The 20,800-nt window shown below is 55.0% G+C and overlaps 2 protein-coding genes across 9 annotated transcripts in view; both read right to left on the bottom strand.

The window, feature by feature from the left end:
* The window catches only part of MAEA (macrophage erythroblast attacher, E3 ubiquitin ligase), a 29,138-nt gene extending 15,746 nt beyond the window's left edge, over positions 1 to 13,392 (bottom strand). The window contains 1 exon segment of the mRNA XM_033105437.1: positions 13,123 to 13,392. Within this exon segment, the coding sequence (XP_032961328.1) occupies positions 13,123 to 13,191 (69 nt within the window). The 5' untranslated portion in view covers positions 13,192 to 13,392.
* A 669-nt stretch (positions 13,393 to 14,061) lies between these two features.
* On the bottom strand, positions 14,062 to 20,550 carry LOC117021980 (uncharacterized). 8 transcript variants are annotated; one of them, XM_033105443.1, is made up of 4 exons: positions 20,373 to 20,550; positions 19,940 to 20,151; positions 15,057 to 15,168; positions 14,062 to 14,393 (listed from the first exon to the last, which is right to left on the bottom strand). In XM_033105443.1, the coding sequence occupies exons 1-4, from the start codon at positions 20,406 to 20,408 to the stop codon at positions 14,247 to 14,249; spliced, it is 507 nt and encodes a 168-aa protein (XP_032961334.1). In that variant the 5' UTR covers positions 20,409 to 20,550; the 3' UTR covers positions 14,062 to 14,246. The 8 variants fall into 8 exon arrangements, 6 of the variants coding, with proteins under 6 accessions (XP_032961334.1, XP_032961333.1, XP_032961331.1 ...); XM_033105442.1 differs by lacking the exons at positions 14,062 to 14,393; positions 15,057 to 15,168 and adding exons at positions 16,234 to 16,465; positions 19,354 to 19,642; XR_004422969.1 differs by lacking the exon at positions 14,062 to 14,393 and having other exon boundaries at positions 14,822 to 15,168; positions 19,940 to 20,106.
* Positions 20,551 to 20,800: the final 250 nt, after the last annotated feature.

Raw genomic sequence — 20,800 nt, forward strand, 5'->3', positions numbered from 1 at the left:
GAGGTTGTAGTCAAATCGCACTTTTTCATCTTTGACGAAAGAAACCAACTCAGGACCTGGTGCCCTTGTGGGGTGCAGGTAACAAGACCAGGCACAGCATCGCCAGTGGGTGTGAGCGCCCAGATCCACATGCAGACAGACCTCCGCTGGCACGCCTTCGAATGTCCAGCACCGTCAGCGCTCTTTACAGCTCAGACACGCCCTGGCACCTCAGCGTCCCCTGGACCTGTGCCAGCCTCTACACCTCACTTGACTCACCCCAAATGACCGCCGCCCTGCCCATAGCGTCCTCGGCCTCTCAGGGTCCTGTGCCCGGCCACAACGCTCGGCAGGGCCCACGCCCCCATCTGCCGGCTCCTTGCCTCTCCTCCTGTCGGGTCACTCACAGCTCCTTCACTAGCTCTCCCTAAACGACTTTTACCAAGTGAAAGGAATGGACTTTCAGAAATGCCGAAGATTCCAAACCAAGCCAAAACTACTATTCTGAGACAAGGGCAAAATTAAGACCCTCTCAGGTGCGAAGGGCACTGAGTTTCACACCCAGAGAGACTCTTTCGGCGAGGAAAGTTACTCAGGGAGGGACAGTCCTCAGCCAAACAAAAACTCAAACCCACACGGTAAGATGACGGGAGTTACAAGACATGCAGCAAAGAGAGAACCAATGAAAGATACATAGTCAGGCCAAGAAAAAGATGCAGTGAGCCTAAAAGGAAAAACAACACTGCCTAAATAAAATGGATAACATGACTAGAAATTTAATAGACTTTGGAAGAATTCCAAAAAAGGGAAAATAATATATTCCTAAAAGCGCAGGCAACAAAATCAAAAGTAGAGAAATGGGACCACATCAAACTTAAAACTTCTGTGAAGCAAAGGAAACAAGAGTGAAAAGGCAAACTCGGAACGGGAGAAAATATATGCAAACCACATACTGACAGGGGGGTTAATATCCAGAACATATAATAAAGAGCTTCTCAAAATCCCCCAATAATCTGAATGAACAATGGGCACAGGACTTGAATAGACGTTTCTATATTTCCTATGCAAACATGCAAACGGAAAGCTGCTCAGCATCACTAATTGTGAGGGAAGCATCAGGCAGAAAAACCACAGCGAGGCACCCCTTCACATCCAGAAGGACGCCCCTTTCAAAAGGCAGGCACGTGCTGTGGGCCGCGGGGAAACGGAACTCGTACACCTGTAGGCGGGACGCAAAGCGCTGCGGCAGCTGTGGGGAACAGTCCGGAGCTTCCTCAGAAGCCAACATGACCCAGCAATCCCACTTCCAGGTATACACGGAGTTGACCCTTGCAAACGCGCAGTGGAAAATCCACATTTACTTAAGTCTGCCAACCTCGGAGTGAAATAGTTTCCAACTGGCGGTGGGTTGAACTCATGGATGAGAAACCAGGGATTGCAAAGGGCCGACTGGATATTTATTGAAAACCATCCCTGTAGAAGTGCACCGGTGGCGGTTCACGCCGCGATGCCCACTGGAGCCCCGAAGAATTGGAAGCCGAGTCTCAGAGGCGTCACACACCTGTGTTCACAGCAGCGGCATTCCAGCAGCGAAAACGGGGGAGCTGCCGAGTGTCCATCGGTGGACAGGATAAAAGACCACTGTGTGTGGTCTGCACACACAGTGGAACGTTAGTTGGTCTGAAAAAGGCCATCCTGCCATAGGACGGACGCATCATGGTGAGCCTGGAGGATTCTGCCAAGTGAGCCAGACATAAGGACACACACCGTACCACCCCACTTCTGTGAGGGCCCCCGAGTCGTCAAATTCAGAGAGACGGGGGGTAGAATGGTGGGTGCGAGGGGCTGGGAGAAGGGGGACGTGGGAGCTGCTGCTCCATGGTGCAATGGCCCGAACGTACCCCTCACAGTGCGGCTGGAACACTGACCTCACCGCGGGGGGATGTGGAGGGGGCACCTGCGGGAGGTGATGAAGTCATGGACGGGCCAGTGCCCGTCACGGGGGGGCCCGAGCTCCCTCACTCCTTCTACCACGTGAGGACAGAGACAGGCAGCCTGTGACCCAGAAGAGGAACCTCAGCAGAACACGACCGTGCTGCAGCCTGATCCTGGACTTCCAGCCTCCAGAACTGTGAGAAACACGTGTTCTTTCTAAGCCGCCCAGTCCCTGGTACTTGGTTGTACTCAGACCACTGTTTTGGTCATTCTGTCCCTCGCATTCCCACATGAATTTTAGGGTTGGCTTGTCAATTTCTGCAAAAGAGCAAGCGATTTACACACAGACTGTTTGAATCTATAGACCAATTTGGGAAGTACTGTTATCTTAACAGTCATATTCCTAAGGATTGTTATTTTTGGTGCTATTATAAATAAAATTGTTTTCTTGGATTCCTTGTTCATTTCTAAGGTATAGAGATACATCTTATTTATATACTGATCTCGTATGCTGCAATCTTGCTGAACTAGTCTGTTGTTGTAATAGGTTTGTGTGTGTGTCCATTCCTTAGGATTTTCCACACACAACAGCATTTCATCTGCAAATAGTTCTACTTCTTCCGTTTCGATCTGAAAGCCTCATTTCTTTTTCTTGCCTAACTGCCCTGATTAGAACCCTCCAGGACAATGCTAAATAACAGTGGTGAGAGTGGACACCCTGGTCCTTTTGCTAATCTTAGGGGGAAGTTTTCAGTCTGTCACCACTAAGCATGTGTTAACTGTGCGTTTCCTTTACCAGGTTGAGGAAGTTCTCCACTATTCCTGGTGTGTTGAGTATTTTTATCATGAAATGGTGTTGAATTTTGCCACATGCTTTTTCCTGTGTCTCCTGCGGATGAAGTCTTTGTCCTTTCCACCAACACGGTGTTACACTGGTGCTTGCACGCTGAACCAGCCTTGCGTTCCTGTGCTCGTCCCGCTCACTCACAGCACACACTCCTTTTCCTACGTAGTCGGATGGCTTTCTAGCATTTTGCTGAGGATTTCAGCACCTATACTCCTTCGTATGGAATACAGGTCTGTACTTTTCCTGCAGTATCTTGAATGGCTTTGGTATCAGGGTGACACTGACCTCATAAAAGGAGTTGAGAAATGTTCCTTCCTCTTCTATTTTTTGGAAGAGTTTGTCAAGTATCAGTGTTAATTCTTCTTCAAACATTTAACATTCACCAGTGAAGCCATCTATCTGGTCTTGGGCTTTTCTTTACGCAAATTTTTTCAAATCTCTTTAAATGTTATAGACCTATTCAGTCATTGTTTTTTTAATGTACAAAAATAACAACTTTATATGATTCAATTCAACACATTTTTCCTTCTACACATTTTCTATTGTGCCCCTTGTCCAACACTCCATAAGGAAGAGAGGTCTTGGATCTTTCTCATCAATTTGAAACAGCTCTTCATGGTTCATATTTGGTGGTTTTAAAAATTTATAGTTTGCTTTAAAATTCCAGTTCTATCTTATCTGGCTATCCCAAAGACTTAAATTCATAGGCATCAATCTCACTTCCCTTGGTATTTGTTGCGTTACATCTTTTAAGATCACAGGATTTCTCCATTTAGCTAGCTGATATCTATTTCCTCCAGCACATCTTTCCCCTTCAGTGACTCACAAGAAGTAATTCTTCCTGTTTTCCTAACTGAAACAGAATCTGGCAAACACCACAGACTGAGACTTGTACGGAACATCTGTCCCTTCCTCCAGCGCCCCAGCAATCCTCCCACACGGTGTCATTTGCTTTAGCATTTGTGCCTCCAGCCCTTCTCCAATGTTTGCTGTGGGTTTTTCTCACAGTATTTGCTAACAAAGAAATGCATTTTATTTGTCATCACAATGTTTTCAGCCATTTTACCAGCAACAGGGAAGGAAGTATTTCCCCAATGGCATGAGTCTTTTTATCTTTCACAATTAAGAAACCTCAGAAGAGGTTTCTAAATACTTATCACAAAGCCACTGACATCTGCTAATGTGTTGGCTGGAGCCGTGAATGGCAGTACGCATCCTCTACGTCCTGGAGAGTCCTGTCTCGTGTTCTGGTGTGTGGCACGGGACAGTCTCACAAGCACGGTGGTGTCATGCTATCCTGAGCCAACTTCCCCAAGCACCGCACACCCCTCTCAGAAGGCTCACCAAGGGCAGGGGTGGTTCAAACCCCCATTTTAAACAGGCCTCTTGAAAAATGGCACAGTTCTGGCCAACTTCTGGGAGGATGCGATGACAGAGCCTTTGACTTCACAAAGTGGCTGACGAAGCTCAAGTGGGGGGAGGTGTCCGCACCACCCCGCCCTCCTCGGGGCTCGCACGATCGTCTCATCTGCAAACTGCCGGTTACCTGAGAAATCCTATCATGCCCCCTGGTCCACCTGAGAAAACCAGACGCTTTGCAGCTCCTGGCCCCGCTCCTGGGATGTGCAGGAAAGGCAGCCGCCCCCCACTGCGCCCGTGTGGTGGGGAGCCGGGCCACGCCTCCCGTGGTGGACATGGCTCACTGACCAAGCACGACAACCCGCAAGTGGGCACCAGTGTCCATTCGGATACATCACGCCAGCACAACTCACTTCCTCACTTTTCAGGTAAAATACATAAATGGAGCCAGCAGTTTGGCAAGAAGGTTATTACTGCAGCAGTTTCACACCGGACTCTAGTGTCAAGCAGGGTCCAGCCCTCCCCACTGCTTCTCTCGTTATAAATGAGAAAAAGTATCTTCTGGTATCATTGCTGCTTCCCTTGCTATAAAAAGCAGCACCTTCTGGTATCGTTAGAGTTGTCACTGGGATTTTCAGACAGAAACACGCCAGCCCCTGCTGATGCCAGCCTCCCTTCAGGCCTTCACTGAGAAACCACGTCTCCTCCAGTGTCCACCCGCCCTGGGAGGGCTAACGCTGCTATTTTATTTCTGTTTTGTTAGGTTACTGTGAATGGGTATTTTGCCATGACGTGCTTTAGCTGGTTGTTGCTGGTATACACAAAAGTGACTGATTTTTGTGACTTTATCATTTGTCCAGTTACCATGTTTACTGTTCTTATTAATTGTAATCACTTTCCAGTTAGTTGGCTTGTGTTTCCTGGGTACATAAATATATTATGTCCCATCCATTCTAATAGCTACATGTACTTCTGCTTCAGTTCTTACTGTTTGGACAGAATTGATAAAGTAATATTTAATAGTTCATGTGTTAATTGAAGAATTATTTCTTGTCTGCCCTCCAGAACTTATAATCCCAGTGGTTAGTGACAAAGAGGCAGAATACAACATATCAGGTGGAAGTGACAGCTGAGGAGAAAGACAGGCCAGAAGAGGGGGATGGTGGGGTTTCCAGGTTAAATGAGGTGAGCGCACTGAGAAGGCCGACACCTGAGCAAAGACCAGCGCAGGTGGGGGAACAAGCCATGTGGATATCTGCAGGGAAGGATTCTGGGCCAAACAAAAAGTGCAAAGGCTCTGAGGCCCCACCATGCTGGGCATGTCTTGTAGCAGCAGGGAAGCCGCTGTGGCTAAGTGCCCAAGGGCATGGAGATAAGGGGAGTGCTGGAGGGGGCGCAGGACGCCAGGTCAGGAAGTGTGTGGGGGGCCACTCTAACTACTCTGGTCTTTACCCCAAGGAAGACCAGAAAGCTCCCAGGATGGAGGAGCCGTCCAGTGAGCTGGTGGGCACGGGCAGGGCAGGGACAGGAGCAGGGGACGAGTTAGGAGGCTTCTTCACCAGCCCAGACAGGGGGGTAGGTGTTTCGGGCCTGGGGGCAGCAGGGAGCAGGTAAGACGCAGTCGGATCTGTATTGATTCTGAAGCTCGAGTGAGGAGCATGTGCTGATGGGGGACGTGAGCTGTGAGAAACAGAGGGCAAGGCTGGACTCCAGGGTTTTAGCCTGAGCCAACTGGGACGAAAGGGGCAGGTGGGAGTGCGGTGGTGGCGGGGGAGGACCGGAAAGAGCTGCAACCCCTGACTGGGATCGCATGAGGGTGTCTGACACGCTCCTGGATCCGGGTTCTGGCGTTGGGGAGGGCATCAGTACGTATGGGGGTGCTCACAGCACATGAGACCACACAAAGCCACTTAGACAGAGAAAGGTCATAGTCAGGAGGGGTCAGAGAGAGAATGAGCAGTGGCTGCGAGCTCGGGAGGAACCTGCTGACGGGGGCACTCTGGGAACCAAACGGGACCATGTTCGAGGAGGGGCAGGCAGGTGTGAGAGGTGGCGACAGGATCCCAGACACCGTCAGGGGCTTTGCAGGGCACCTGGAGGCCCTGGCCAGAGCACTGCCAGGGAGCAACGGGGCAAACCCAGCGGAGAAGCCACTCAGGACAGCAGGCGGCGGCCGGCTCCCATTTGCCGTGAAGTAGAAGGGAATGGCCTGTGTCACCTCCAAATCACGGACAGGGCAGTCACACACATGAACAGAGAGACAGGGCGCAGACGAGCCCTCCCGGTCACAAGCGCGAGGCCATGAGCGTGGGCAGGGCTGGAATTCTGCCAACCAGTTCTCACAGGAGAGGGCGGGAGCTGGGGCAGCACTGCCAGGGGAGCAGAAGGGCCGCCCCAAAATGGGCCACTCTGGCATCCCGAGTATTTTGAATTGAAATCACTTAAGAAACCGCAGTACAGGGAGGGCCCTCTGGCCCCCTCTGTCCTCTGAAACCAGGAAATCAGTGTCCGTGTGAAAGGTGCCCCTGCTGCACTGGGAGGTGAGACATTTTCTCACCTGAGACGGGGAATCCAGGGCGGAGAAGTCTGTATAAACAAACCTTGTTTCTTGTCACTAATTTACTACCCCAAACCCACACTTCTTTGTCTCGTCAATTCTTCATTAGTTTACTGTTGTCTAAAAGGTATAAAGGCTGCCTGCTTTGGTCACTTGAGTCTATATTTATGGGCTCCCATTTGTACAAAATTAAATCGGTTTTTCTCCAGTTAACCTGTTTATTGTTAATTTAACTACTAGGCCAGCCAAAAACCTAGAAGGGAAGAAGGGAAATGTTTTTCGCCCCTGCGACTGCAAGGGCACACAGGCCGGAGGCGGGGTGAAAGGGTCCCGCAGAAGGCTGCCACACCGAGGGCTGTGCCTGGATGGCATGCTGGAACGCAGCACCTGGACCAGGCGAGAGACAAGCGTTTCCGGAACTCTCAAGCAGACAGGGGAGACTCGCTTAGCCGGCAGCCGTCTGCCGTGCTTGCTGCGGCCCGACACTCACAGGTGCGGGGGGCACAGCCACGGCCAAGCACAGCCCTTTCCCAGAGGAGCACATCCTCGTGGGGGTGTCTGAGAAAAACGCAGACAGAAGACAGACGGAGGCTGGTCTCCCAGACGGCGACTGAGTGAAGAGTAAAATGAAGGGGAAGGCAGAGAGCACAGCAGGAGCCCCACCCAATCCTTCAGGGCCAGGCAGCAACAAGCCCACCACCGGGCTGCTTTTTAAGGTCCCTTTGAAGATAGAAATGGCCAACCCCAAGCTCTGGCCTCTGAGCTTAAGCATAAATTTTGGATTAACACTTCTGGGAGGCACCATGAAGGGAGCTGGCACCTTCCCCCTTCCCATCCTTTCCACTGCTCATGGATGTGATGCCTGGAGCCCCAGCAGCCATCATGGACCAAGAGGTGATTGTAGAAAGATCTGGGAAACAAAGGAGTCAAGAACACCTCTGGAGTATGGACAAACCCTGAACAAGTGGCAGGAGGACGCTTTCTCACCTGAGATAGGCTGGCTGGCCGCTGAGCAGTGGGTCTGGGGCAGCAGGCCGAGGCCAGGCACCGCTCAGTTTGCACACGCTGGCTTCCACGCACCTCCCAGGCACTCGAAGGTGGGCTAGCTAACGGGGGACTTGGGGAGAGGCCTGGCTGGAGGTAGGGGTGTGCAGACATAATCAGAGACGTCTAGACTCAGCGGGTGGCCCAGAGACTGCAAGATCCCCAGACTAGAGAACGCCGAGCAGTGAGGACAGAGGACCAGGAGAATGGGGTCCTGGAGGCCACGTGAGGGGCGATTGCCGGGGTCTGGCCCCTTAGCAACATCAAGCTGACAGAGACCTCGACAGACACATCTTGGTGCCGTGTTAGGAGCAAAAGTCCGACTCAGAGACACCAGGAGGGGAGAAGGGAGGAGGACATGGGGCCAGAGAGGGTTTGCTTTAGGAGGGGGCAATCAGAGCCATCTGCACACTGACCCAGTAAAAGGGGGAAACTGAGGCGAGAGAGCACCAAGTGCTGGAGCTGCAGGCAAGAGGGGATGGGCTCCACGTATAGGCTGACGGTGGGCGGGGCAGCTCACCCACAGCAGCAGGGAGCAGGGCACAGGCGGGGTCGTAGCCTTGTGAGGGGAAAGGGCGTGAGGCACCAAAGTGCCAGCTGGGAGCACAGGTGTTTGCAGCCAGGAAGGAACCAGCGGTCAGTGTGCACAGGGTGTTTTTCTCCACTGAGGCACATTTGGCTCAACAGTTCAGGTATTAAACTATTTAGAAGTATTTAGTTATTAACTACTACTTTGTAGCCATTGAAACAGTAGACAATTAAAGTTTTCAAAATCAGAGTCCGCCTGTATAAAGACTGCAACACAGTACACCTGAAAATAGACGGTGCTGTCACGTCCAGGTCAGACGAACACCCACCCGAACAGAGCCCCACGGGGAATGGCGGCTGGTCGTGCTGTGCAGTTCACGGGCTGCACAGGGCCGGCCGGCGCTTTTCCCTGGGGCTGCTGACTTCCTGGCCTGCAGGTGTGGTGGCCGTGGTGGCCGTTGTGGGCCCAGGCGCACAGATGCCCTGCAGTCATAACCTGTGTGTGGCTTCAGGAGGTCCTCAGCCTCATCACCCCAGTGGGCGTGCGTGCCCAGCCTTGCACACGGCCCACGAAGCTGCTCCCTAAATGCGCCTCCCAGGGCCACCCACTGGAGCCACCGCACACAGCCCTCCCACCGTCGCAACCCCACCCCAGTGGGTAAAGGGTCTGAAATGCTCATGTCCACTCACGGACACCTCCCTCCCACCAGCCACCGTGGCACCAGGTCAGGGAGCTCGTCCTTTTCTTCACGCCGTGCTTGCGCCCCAGCAGTGCCCGGCGCTCAGAGGCTCTTCAAGAGGCCTCAGGCCTGGCTCTGCACCCTCTGAGCCTCGCTGCCGGGCAGTGTGACACAAAGACACTGACAGGACCGCCTCTGGGTTTGTGACGAGATTCCAAGAGAGCAGACGTGACGCATTCAGCTATCACGGCCATCACAGACCCTGAGCCAGGGGTCCCCTGCCAGCTGCTACCACTTGCCCAGGGCTGGGGTTGGTACGGCCTCTCGCTTAGCCCATCCATCAGAGAACTGGGCATTAGAAGGCCCTTTCCTTTCTGACTTGAGGTTTGTTTTAGAGTAATACTTGCAAAACATCAGCAGCCTGCAGCGAGCCGGGACTCCTCCCTCAGCTGGTGGGAGCTGGGGAAGACCCAGGCATGAGCAGGGCAGACGGCTCCACAGGGGACACACCCCCCAACGAGTCTCAGCCGACAGCTGGTGTGAAAGCCAAGCGTGAAGGGCTGGGAGGACGCGTGTGGCAAGTATGGCTCTCAGAAGGCGGCATTTCAACTGTGCTTTGGCTGGTGGCATTCTGGGAGGACAGGCCACGTGTGTCTCAGTCAGGCAGGAGCAGACAGTGCTCCGAGGCCTGATGACTGGTGCCCGTGGCCAGAGAGCACCAGTGTCTAATGTAACCCGGCCACCTGTGGAGGGAGGGACTGGCCAGGCTATACCGACAACTTGGCCTAAGAGGAGACCTAGCCTACGGCCACCTCTATGACGCAGCAAAACCAGGACCAAACCCCAGCGCCTGCTGTCTGGAGGTCTAATTTTCATGCCCACCAGTGTCTCTAACTTGAGAACACATGAACACCCAATCCAGCCAAGGCCAAGTGTGGAAAACTGCCCTGAAAATTACAATTTTAGGCACATAACTGTCACCCACACTTTCTAGGACAAACAGAAACCCAGGCTTTGAACACGCAGGGCAGTACTTGGTCAACAAGACCGTCATCAAATTAAAAGCAGAAAATGCAAACATTCCAGTAGAGAATTCAAAAACACAGGAGGCTTCACCTACAGACCCAGTTACAAGCAATGCTCCACATCCCCCAGCCTGTCACCTGTGAGGAGGAGATGACAGCTGTAGGCGGAGACTGAGCTGGAGACCCCCCCCCCAGTGGGGACCTTCTGGCTGAGGCGCTGAGACGAGGCTCCAGGCAGGGACAGAGTGGGCCCAGGTGAGACTCAAGGAGGAGCCAGGGCCCAGAGCCAGGCCCTTCTCCCACCTGAGGGTGGTGATACAGAAGGTCTCTAAAATACTACTTTACTTCTCCTGTCTGAAGGGAAAAAACAGAAACACACCAGAATATTAATGGGACGCTTAGTGGAACAATTTGGAGAAGAAACAAACTACTTTTGTAATCAGAAAAAATCATGAAAAACAAAATTAAAACTGGCTTCCAGTTCAAGATGGTGGGCCAGGCATCCAAGTTTCTCCCCTGTCCCTCCATGGAGACCCGAGGGGCACAACTGACACCTGACAGCACTTGGGGTAAAGACACAGTCAGGGCCAGAACACGAGGGTGCGTGCCCGAGAACCACCCCTGATGAGAACCTAAGAAGTTCCGTAAAGCCTGATCCCGTCCAGCGATCCTCATGGGGGTGATTTGCGCCCAGGGAATGTCTGGGCACATTTTGGGGGCAGGTTATTGGCACCTGGTGGGTAAAGGCTAGGTGAGAATGGCCCTCAGGACAAAGGACATCCGGCCCACACGCCCACAGAGGCCTGTGCCAGGCCACCCACTGTAGATAAGGTGCCAGCGAGGAGGGGCATGGGGCAGAAGTGCTGCTAGGTACCCAGGGGCCCCACCGACCGAGGCTGAGGAGCCTACCCCAGCTGCCGATCCTCCAAACAGTGAGGACCCCCGACTGTCTGAGGACTTGCAAGAGGGCGGTGGGGACGTGGGCCAGGCCCCCACAGGACGACATGCCCTTGGGCTGAAGCACCGGCGCTCCGGCCGCACTCCCTCTGCCCTGACTACAGTGCACCCCGCCCTGCTCCAGACCGCACAGCACAGCTCTGCGCCATCAGCCGGCCTGTGTTCTGCTGATTTCTGCATCAGCACACACTTCTAAGCCAAGGGCCCTGGTTTCCCAGTGAAACCTCCTCCTCATCCACTAGGAATTATCCTGAAAACTTCCAGGAAAAAATGTTAACTCAGCAGTGACACATGCCAACAGGACATTGGAATCATTATATGGGACCTAAACTATCTGGGAGGGCAAATGGTGGAGGGAGCTTCTCCGATCACAAAAACTCTGCTTTTAAAATCACCCTAGAAAAGAAGGAAAACTTTTAAAATCCGGCCGGCTAACTTGAAATGACACATTTCTCTAGCTTTGTGACTACTTTAATCAAACACTATTCAATAGCTCTGGCACTCAGACTACACTCACGATTATCAAACAGCAGGATTCCAAAGAGAAATCCTTTCCTGTCCGATGGTTCCCACAGTCTCCAGCAGGACCAAAAATGGCCATCTACCACAGTTCTGACCTTTGAACCTTGTATCAGTTCAAGTGACAACCCTGACGGTGGACTGAGTGAGACAAAAGGCCAACAGTTAGCAGCTCCCTCACTCAGGCCTCTTCTTCTGGGGGAGGGGGCAGGAAGGAGGGTCAACCTCAGCCCCAGGGATGTGTATTTGGGGGCCTCTGAGCACAGGGTGTCTGCGGGGCTGAGCATGGAAGCACCGACCACCTACATCTTTTAGGGGTCCCGCAAACAGGCGCCTGTACACCAGGTCCCTTCCTTCATCAAATGAGGTGGCCAGGGAGAGTGCTGCTCGAGCACAGGTTAGGGAGGAGCAGACACCTGGCTTCCGCTTCCCTGGGACACGCCCACCACCGGCGTCTGACTCGTCCTGGAGCTTCTAACATGCAGCCCCCCACTTCACACTCAGGTGACTGCCGTGCTTTGGTGCACTGCCTACGTTTGACAGGAGTAAATGTCTCAGAGGATGTAAGGACCCTGCCTGAGGGCTCCCAGGAAGTGGTGGGCGTGTGTTGGGGGGGTTCAAACGCCAGCACCCACCACCACAAGTCACCACGGAGGTGGACGGGATCACTGGGGCCCTTCCGGAGGAGAGAAAAAGTACCGGGCCACCCAAGAAAAGAATCCAGAATCACCAATCACCACAGCTCTCCTGAACAACTTGTGACCTTGACCTTTTAAGGAATTTACTCCCAGGTGCTTCATTCCAGTCAGTCACCCTCAAATGCTCTGCTAAACAAGCACCAGGAACACCAACTTCATCCTGATGGAATTTGACTTGGTAAGTGACCATCCAAGGTCACCCAACCGGCAAGCAAGTGGCAAGGGCTGTATTTCAGGTTTGGTGACGACCAGCAAAATGGGCTCCCATTAAGTCGTCAGGGCTCTCCTCGGCACTTCCCCGCCTAGGGACCGGGGCCAACACACCAGCACCGCCTGAGATTAAGCTTCCGAGGGCAGCGGGACACCCACGCCAGGCACGTCGGGCACCGTGGCTGGGTGCCTGCGACCCCATCCCCCGGGAACCCCGGCCTCGACCTCGGCCCCAAAGTCACCGGCCTGCCTATCGCCAGGACTGTCACTTCACGCCGTTTCAGACGAAGACGCCACAGTGCGGCCCGAGGGCGAAGCGGGACGCCAGGCCGACCGCTCCCCGCCCTGCCACGAAGTCCTCCCAGGCCGGCCAGGGGCAGCAACGGCCAGATGCCACGCCCGCCGGGCTGGCCCGGGGGAGCCCGCCCGGCAGACCCGCAGGCCGCAGACCCCACAGACCCCGCCGCCCCCGGGGAGCCCGCCCCCCCAGACCTCGCAGACCCGGCCTCGCAGACCCCACACCGCAGGCCCCCAGACCCCGGGAGCCGGCCCACCGACCCCCCAGACCCCGGGAGCCGGGCCCCGACGACCCTGCCCCGTAGACCCCCACACCCACAGACCCCGCCGCCCCCGGGGAGCCCAACCTTGCACACCCCGCAGACCCTCCAGACCCCCCCAGGCCCCAGGAGCCAGGCCCCCAGGCCCCCCCGGGCCCCAGGCCACGCCCCTCCTCCCCGCGGCCCGCCGGCACCCGCAGGCGCGGTCGCCCCGCCCGCAGGCCCACCTTGAGGGTCGGGTACTCCTGCACCTTCAGGGTCATGGACAGCTGAGCAGCCGACTCCTGCACCGCCATCTTGAATCCGCCAAAACATTAGCGGGCGGAGGGGAAGGGCCGCGCGGCACGCCGGGTAGTGACGTAGCTGGGTGGGGCGGAGCGATAAGTCTGCACCAACCGTGTCCGCGTCCAGCCCAACCAATCAGCGCCGGCCTTCCTCTTCTCCAGCCAATCAGCGGGAAGACCGGTAGGGCGGTTCCCTCCTTGAACTCGGAGTAGGGAAGGACCGCCTGGAGCCCCGGGTTCTCCGGCCTGTCCAGCTGCGGTGCTCGCGTACCCCGGCTGCCCAGAACTCTTGGGGTTGGGGTGGGATAAGGGACGAACTCGGCCAGCTGCAGACCCGCCGGGGACTGGGACCCGCGAGGGGAGCGGCTATGGGGGCCACCCTTGCAGTCTCTAACCTTTCGTGGCAATGATCCCTCCAAGCAGTGACCCTTGGAGGCAGTGAGCCCTCGTGATTGTGGTCCCTTCTGGTAGTGACGCCTCGTGGTACTTCGTGGTAGCGTCATGGTAACGTGGCCAAAATGTTGCAGGCCACCTGACTACATTCCATTGGGCCCCAATGGAATGAGTAACAGCTGCTGGAATCCTGGAACCCCAGGTTTTCTATTGGAAGAGGAAAGGGGGCAGTGGGTACTTAAAACTAACTTACAGGAAGAAAAGCTCCCAAAGTATAACGGGGGCATATGGCTCTGGCGTCCAACACCAAACTCCAGTTTCGTTTCAACCATTTTACATTCTTACCCTTTCAAATATAGTCCTTTCATTTTCTTTTTAAAATGGAAATGAAATTAAGTTTCATTAATTGGGAGAATACTTCCATATTAAGCCATCTCTTAGTTTTCACATTTCATGCTTATTTCTGAAACAAACAAAAATACTGAGGGTTGAAAAAAATACCTAAGGTGACACAAGGGAAGCCGCTGTCCCGAGTGGGAGCCACCGGGACCCTCTGACCCCCACCTCCAACCAGCCCCTATCCATGCAGCGTCCTAGCAAAATCTCGGCGATGACAAGAACCAACAAGGGTGAGAAGCTTCCTCTCCTGGATAAACCGAGCGCCGTGTACCTGATCAGTCAACACGTGAATTCATCAAGGTCATTGCAGCCTTCTTCCTGTTGGGGAACAGGTGGGCGTGTCCATGCCGGTTTGGAAGTATGCGATGGCGAAAAGGGTGAAGGTGGAGTCCCGTGTGTGATATGTGCCTCTCAGGAGACATCTGGAACACATGTGTTGGTGGGAGACTAGAAAAAGGCAGCTATTCTAGAACTTTTTAAACCCTTACCAAGGAAAAGACAGGACGTTACCAACTAAGACTGATCAGTTCGTCTAATCACAGGTCATCAGAACAGTAGTGCTCCTGCCTGGGAGTTTTAGGAAGTTGTTCTTCATTTCAAGCAGAAAAACTGAGCTCCAAATGAGCACATGCAGCTTTGGGAAACTATTTTAACCCAGGTTGTCTCCTTTTCAAATTTCAGAAATTTACAAATAAGGTGCTTTGCATTCTAAACGGCGGATAAAATAGATCCTGAAATTATTTGAACACACTTTCCCCAACAGAAACCTGCACTGTAAGCATTCAGACAGACATCAAGCCTTCTCCCCAGGTTCCCGGAACGGACCAAGAACTGTTTGGATACAGCGCCGTGAATTTAAGATGTACAAGGTATTGGTTTGATGCATTATATCACAGTGTGATTGTCACTGCAGGGTAGCTAACAACAGTTCTGAGAGTGGGCATTTGGCTGGAGCCCAGGAGGCCAGGCCGGGCAGTGAGGACTAAGTACAGAGTGACACAGAGCTGGCCAGGGACACGCATCCCACAGCAGAGGGTAAGTGACACAGCTTCCATGAAGTTTGGGCATAGAGGAGAAAGACTAACCATGGTGGCAGCTGGAGGACTTGGGACCAAAGAGAGACTGGAGCATGTTGAGACATTACTTCTGGAAAGAGTCCACAGAAAGGCAGGGCTGAAGTGAGGGCCGTGGAGCAGCCTGGAGTCCAAGAGAAGGCAGGATGGTAGGTGTACAAGGTATTGGTTTGGGGACCTGGGCTTCTTTCACCCACGCCCTCGGATGAAACAGGTGGCGCCCAGGGTCCACGGCTGACATTTGGCATTGGTTAAACAATGAATAAACATCTTACACTTGGTCCACAAATACTGATATTCTATATTAAAATATTTCCAATTCCAGAGAATCTACAGAAAAAGGTAGTTAACCCATAATACTATTATCTTCAAGAAGTTAAAGTGAGGATTTAATTTGTTGTATAACAATTCCCCATGATAGGAATAATAAAAACCACGAGATTAGGCGCGAGCTGCAGAGGTGTGTGTGAAGACCGCGTCTTGCACAAGGAGATGCCACGAAGGAGGCGGGACTCGGTGCAGTCCCAGGTCCTGGCCGCCGCCACCCTCTTTGCTGCTTTGGTGGCTGTCTCCTGAAGCCAGCACTGTTGGCAGCACTGTTCTTCTCAGCTGCTATAGAAGCCTAATTTTGCAGTTTATCACAAAATGCCAGATTTGCTCAGCAAGTAATTCAATCTTACACATGGTGTACTTGGTTATCACAAAATTATTCTTTAATAAAAATGTGTGCTGGGGCGGACGGGTGGCCCAGTTGGTTAGAGCGCGAGCTCTGGGCAATGGGACTGCCAGTTTGATTCCCACATGGGCCAGCGAGCTGTGCCCTCCACAACTAGAATGAAGTCAATGAGCTGTCGCTCAGCTCCCAGGTGGCCCGATGGCTCTGTTGGTTGGAGTGCGGGCTCCCAACCACAAGGTTGCCCGCTGGAGGGACTCCCGCAAGGGATGGTGGGCTCGGCCCACTGCAACTGAGATTGAACACAGCACCTTGAGCTGAGCTACCACTGAGCTCCAGGATGGCTCAGTTGGTTGGAGCGCGTCCTCTCAACCACAAGGTTGCCAGTTGCCTGCGTCCCCTGCAACTAACAACGGCAACTGGACCTGGAGCTGAGCTGCGCCCTCCACAACTAAGACTGAAAGGACAGACAACAACTTGACTTGGAAAAGTCCTGGAAATACATACTGTTCCCCAATAAAAATCCCGTTCCCCTCCCAACCCCAAAAAAAGAAAGAAAACATAGGTACTAAACATGGATCTTGTGTTCAAAAAGTATTTTTAAAAAATGTATGCTTTGTGGTCTCTTTTATTATTTGGTGTGTCATTCCCTCCATCGCCACAGATGCCAAGAATGTCATTTGTCAGTTATTGGCTGGTGGAGGCGGAGTTCTTAGCTCTTGGGCATCATAGAAATGTGCATCTTGCTCTACCAAGGAAAACATGTGGAATTGCCAGTTAGTGATACATTGGTCACCACTGTTTCAATGTGTAAGTGATCGTAATGAGAGACGTCTTCATAAACAGGTGTGTCTAGTCCTGGGGAGAGGCTGACAAGTGAGTGTACTACTCACAACAGCAGTTACAGGTGGGTTGTCTGACCCCAACAGAACCGGCAGAGGGACCCAGGGAGATGGGGAGGACGGAGCCAAGGCAGCCCAGGTCTGACCCAGCAAACTTGGCCAGGGTCCCAGGGTCCCGCAACTTTGCTTGGGGTGGAGGGCTAGTGAGAGCGACTGAGGCTCCAGGCACTGCCCAGAGAAGCGGGGATACAAGGCCACTGCATGGGGGCCACCCTGCCCCTGAGGCTCCTCCAGCAGCCAGCTACGGGTTTAGAGTCACAAGCAAGCCAAGAGGTCCCCTAAATGATCACATGGCTGTAGGACCGTGGGGCAGAGGTGGTGACAAGTGGGGAAATGCAGCTTAAACAGAGGACACCGAGAGTAGTTCAGTGGCTCCCATCCATCACAAAAGGTGGGAGGCGCTTCACCTGCCGGTCACAGGCCCTCCCTGTGTTCACTGCGTTTTGAAGGAGCACTCAGAACCTCCTTAGCCAGTGTGTGTGGGGGGGCCTCAGTGCAGGGCCCTTCCCCCCCACCCTGCCCCGCCAGCCTGCTTCCCCAAATGCCCATCCTGGCCTGCGGCGGCGGCTGGCACACCTGGCCGGCCACACGAGATGCTGCCCTGAGAGGTGTGGCCGGGAGCTGAGAGGGACATTGCCCAGGAGAAGCGAGACTGGAACCTTGGGGTCCTCCCTCCCTGCCCCCCAGCGTCAAATTCATCACTGAATGTGGGTCTGCCTCTCAGAAGTAGCCACCCCCTCTGCCATCCAGGGACACCCTGCAGTCCCCCAGACAAACTCACTCCCACCGGCTGGGGTCTCCCCCAGTGGAGCAGCCACAGCGATTCCCACACTTCTGCCCACCCGGGGTGCGCTCACCGCCCGGCAGCTCCCACCTACCACCCTCACCCACACCACGTCCTTCAGGAACAGAGAATGTCCCAGATGCCAGCCTCTCCACCCTGGTGGCACCCTCACAGTGGCACGCTCATGTGTGCTCATCGGAGGCCTGCAGCGCACTGCAACCTGCAGCTGAGAAGCCCAGCTGCCGTGGCTGGAGTTTGGTGCCAAAACTGTGGGGTCCAAACCCATTTTGCCACAAACTGGCTGAGCTCTCAGACCAGAAATGGTCAGTCCCCATGTGTGGACACTCGGCCTCTGATCTCCTTCCTGTCAGAATGGCACCCACCTCTGCGCCTGCTTTGAGATGAGAGGATTTGAGGGATCAACGCATGAGAAGCATCAGTCGGTGGGGTGAGCAGGTGGTACCATGTCAGCTGTGTCTCGTGGACACTCTCAGAGCCGTGGAGACCCCTGCCCACTTCACAGTACTGCTCACGGCTCCGAGGGTCACATTACACACTGGCTGAAGACCCAGCCAGCTAGAGAGTGTGAGGACCACGTGGCAGGGTGTAGTGACTGCCACCTGTGCTGTACAGCACACTCTCGTGGGGACACTTCTTTTGAATTCCAAACAATTATCAAACTCATACGAGGTCGGACAATTAAGTTCGTGAACTTTCCACCATGTAAGTGCACAGTGGAAAGTTCACGAACTTAATTGTCTGACCTTTCGTAGTATATCCTATCACAAGGTTCACACCACTTTTCCCCCAAGATGAGCCACTTTCCACCCCAGTTCCCCCGTCTGCCCTCCTGGGGTGGGCGTGCGTGGGGACATCATGCCGACTATTCTGGGAATGCTGCCTCGAAGGCAAAAGCTCCCAGCAGCCCACAGCTCTCCAGTGTGGCTGCACCACCTGGGGCCTGTTCCTGCACGGTCTTGGCCTGGCGCCCCAGAGCACAGGACCGGTCCCACAGGGCCTGGGTCTCCTCCGGCACATGCTTTCAGTGCCCCTTCATCTTGTGCTGTGTCTAGAGAAGCTTGGTCTTGTTCTAAGGCATGGCATCTCCTCCCTCTGAATAAGAGAACTCCGCCGAAGAAAACAGCTTTCCCTGACATGCCACCAGGACCTCAGGCTGAAGTTGATCCCTGGCCAAGGGCCCACAGTGACTTCTCAGGGGCCTGCGCCCTGCACGGCTCCAAGCATCCACCCAGGCCTAGGAACCAGGCCACCCACCACTGGTATTCTGCAGCCCGCTTCTGACAGGGACAGCGACGTCCCCCTCACAGCCAGCCCGACAGGCCCCTGAGCTGGAAGGGGGATTTCCACCTGGGCCCGTGGCCTCACATTTTTCCAGTCTGTGTCAAGATGCCCCCTCTTTTGGGTTCAGGCTATTCTTTCTGTCGTTTCCTGTCCTTTCACCTGTCTGTCAGAGAAACTGAATCATAGGGTGGGAGGGCTGCTAGGACATGGCAGGGACGAAGGCTGCCAGGAGGTGATGGAGGGGTATGTGGCCGCTCTCCTCACCTCCTGCGCCTTCCCAGAGGACACCTTGGTAGTGGGGTGAATGAATGAGGCGTGGTAGGAGGTGTTTATCCTCTATCAGGTACATAGTAGCCTCTTCCAGCCACCTAACCCCACAGCCACAGAGAGACAATGACTAGGGTAGCGTTCAAGGCCCCTTTGGGGCTGGACACCCGCTGTGCCCGTGGGTGGGGTCCTGGAGGTTGGGGCGAGCAGGCAGTCCAAGGGGGACACCTAGAATTTGGGGTCAGGCGGCAGTCCACGGCTGACGGTGTCCGAGTGGGAGCTGGCGGCTGCCCTCTCCCTGGCGGCTGAGTGTGGACTTAGAGACAGGGCACCTGAGTCGGGGGTCTCACTATCAGCGGGGTGTCCCGGGTCCCTGCCCACCTGGGCGGAGCTGGGTTTCGATGCTGGAAGCCTGGGCAGGGCCCGCCTGGGTTGGCTGAGGATCCGGTGCGCTCGGACTGCTGCGCTCCACTGCCCCTGCCCCAGTAGGGGCGCCTGGACGAGCAGCCCCGCCAGCCCGGCCGCGGGGCACGGTTCCAGGCGGCGCCGGTGCGTGCGAGGCCTGGAGGGACCGCAGAGAGGCGCGGAGGTGGAGCGCAGGGTGTGGGTGAGGGGCCCCGGCAGGACCAGGGGAAGAGCTGCGAGCCTCGCGCGGGAGCGCAGCACCTGCCTAAAGAGACATAGCGGGAACCACTGCCCAACTCCAGGCACCCTCGGCTGTGCCGGCTTTTCTACTTGCACTGGTGTGACAACGCCTCCTCGTGACGTCACCTCGTGCCCCCGGCCAATCACCAGGTAGCTCTCCCTGCAGCCGGCCTACCTGACGCCACCGCCCGGACCCCTCCCTCAGCCCTTCCCCAGCCCCTCCCGGGGGCCGCGGCCCACACCCAGCCTCGCCCGGCTCGCCGCCTGGCTGGCTCCCTCCCCTCCAACGCAGAGCCTTCATTTCCCAGGTACCTGGGAGTACCTGGGGTGGGGATCCGCGAGCAGGCAGGGGGCGGGCTGTCGGTCACGTGGGGCGCGTCCTTCCCGGGGTTTCCAAGGTGATCGACAGGCACCCGGATGCTGATTATGCAGCAGCTCGCTTTGCTGCCACTGTTTTTCCCATCTGATGGCCGGTTCTGGGGACTGGACCTCAGGAAAAGAGATGGAGAGCAGGGTGGGCAGGCTGCAGGTGGCCTGGGGTAAGGACAGAGAGGCAGGATCATCACACGGAAGGGCCAGGCTGCCCGGCCCAGAGCACGGAAGTTTGCACCGGACAGCACCCATCTCGGTGGTCGGCCTCCTCCCGACGCCGCGCTCCTCCGTGAAGGGGTTTGTCCGGCTCGCGGCTGATGCCGCCACACCCTGCCCGTCAGTCTCGATGACTTCCACATTCGCAGACACAGCCCATTATATACCTGGACTGTGCCTCCTGTTGCAAACATCGTTGGCATTTTCCCCAGCAGCCATTTCTTCCTCCTACACTGAATAACGGCAACACTAATAAAATGTAAACTGTCCTCGTCTCCCGCGCAGTGGGCTCAGAGAAAGGGGGCCATTCCCTGGGGTGAACCCCGCCTGGGGGAAGTGGTATTGGGCCTCCACTTCCTCTTTGCTCGGATTGGCTGGGGGTGCGGCCCGCATTTGACCCGTTCCAGCCAATAGGGCCTGAGAGGGTGCTGGGAGGCAGGTGCGGTTGGGGAAAGTTTTGTGTCCTAGCTAAGGACCGGCGGGGGTGTGGGGGGTGTGGGTGGGGGGTGGGGGAGTGGGGGTGGGGGGTAGGAATCAGCCATCCCCCTTTGCTTTGTTTGCCCTGGGAGGCTGAATGTCATGTAGGGACTCAGCT

The sequence above is a fragment of the Rhinolophus ferrumequinum genome, chromosome 5 (genome assembly GCF_004115265.2).
Source record: "Rhinolophus ferrumequinum isolate MPI-CBG mRhiFer1 chromosome 5, mRhiFer1_v1.p, whole genome shotgun sequence".
In the NCBI taxonomy this organism is placed as follows: Eukaryota; Metazoa; Chordata; class Mammalia; order Chiroptera; family Rhinolophidae; genus Rhinolophus; species Rhinolophus ferrumequinum.

Excerpts from the sequence above, each read along its gene's own strand:
- LOC117021980 (XM_033105438.1), bottom strand. The coding sequence starts at position 20,408 with ATGCCAACGATGTTTGCAACAGGAGGCACAGTCCAG. Across the intron at positions 20,152-20,372 it reads CAACAGGAGGCACAGTCCAG|GCCACCTGCAGCCTGCCCAC; the intron begins GTATATAATGGG and ends TCCTTACCCCAG. Across the intron at positions 19,643-19,939 it reads CTCGCGGATCCCCACCCCAG|GCAGGTGCTGCGCTCCCGCG; the intron begins GTACTCCCAGGT and ends ATGTCTCTTTAG.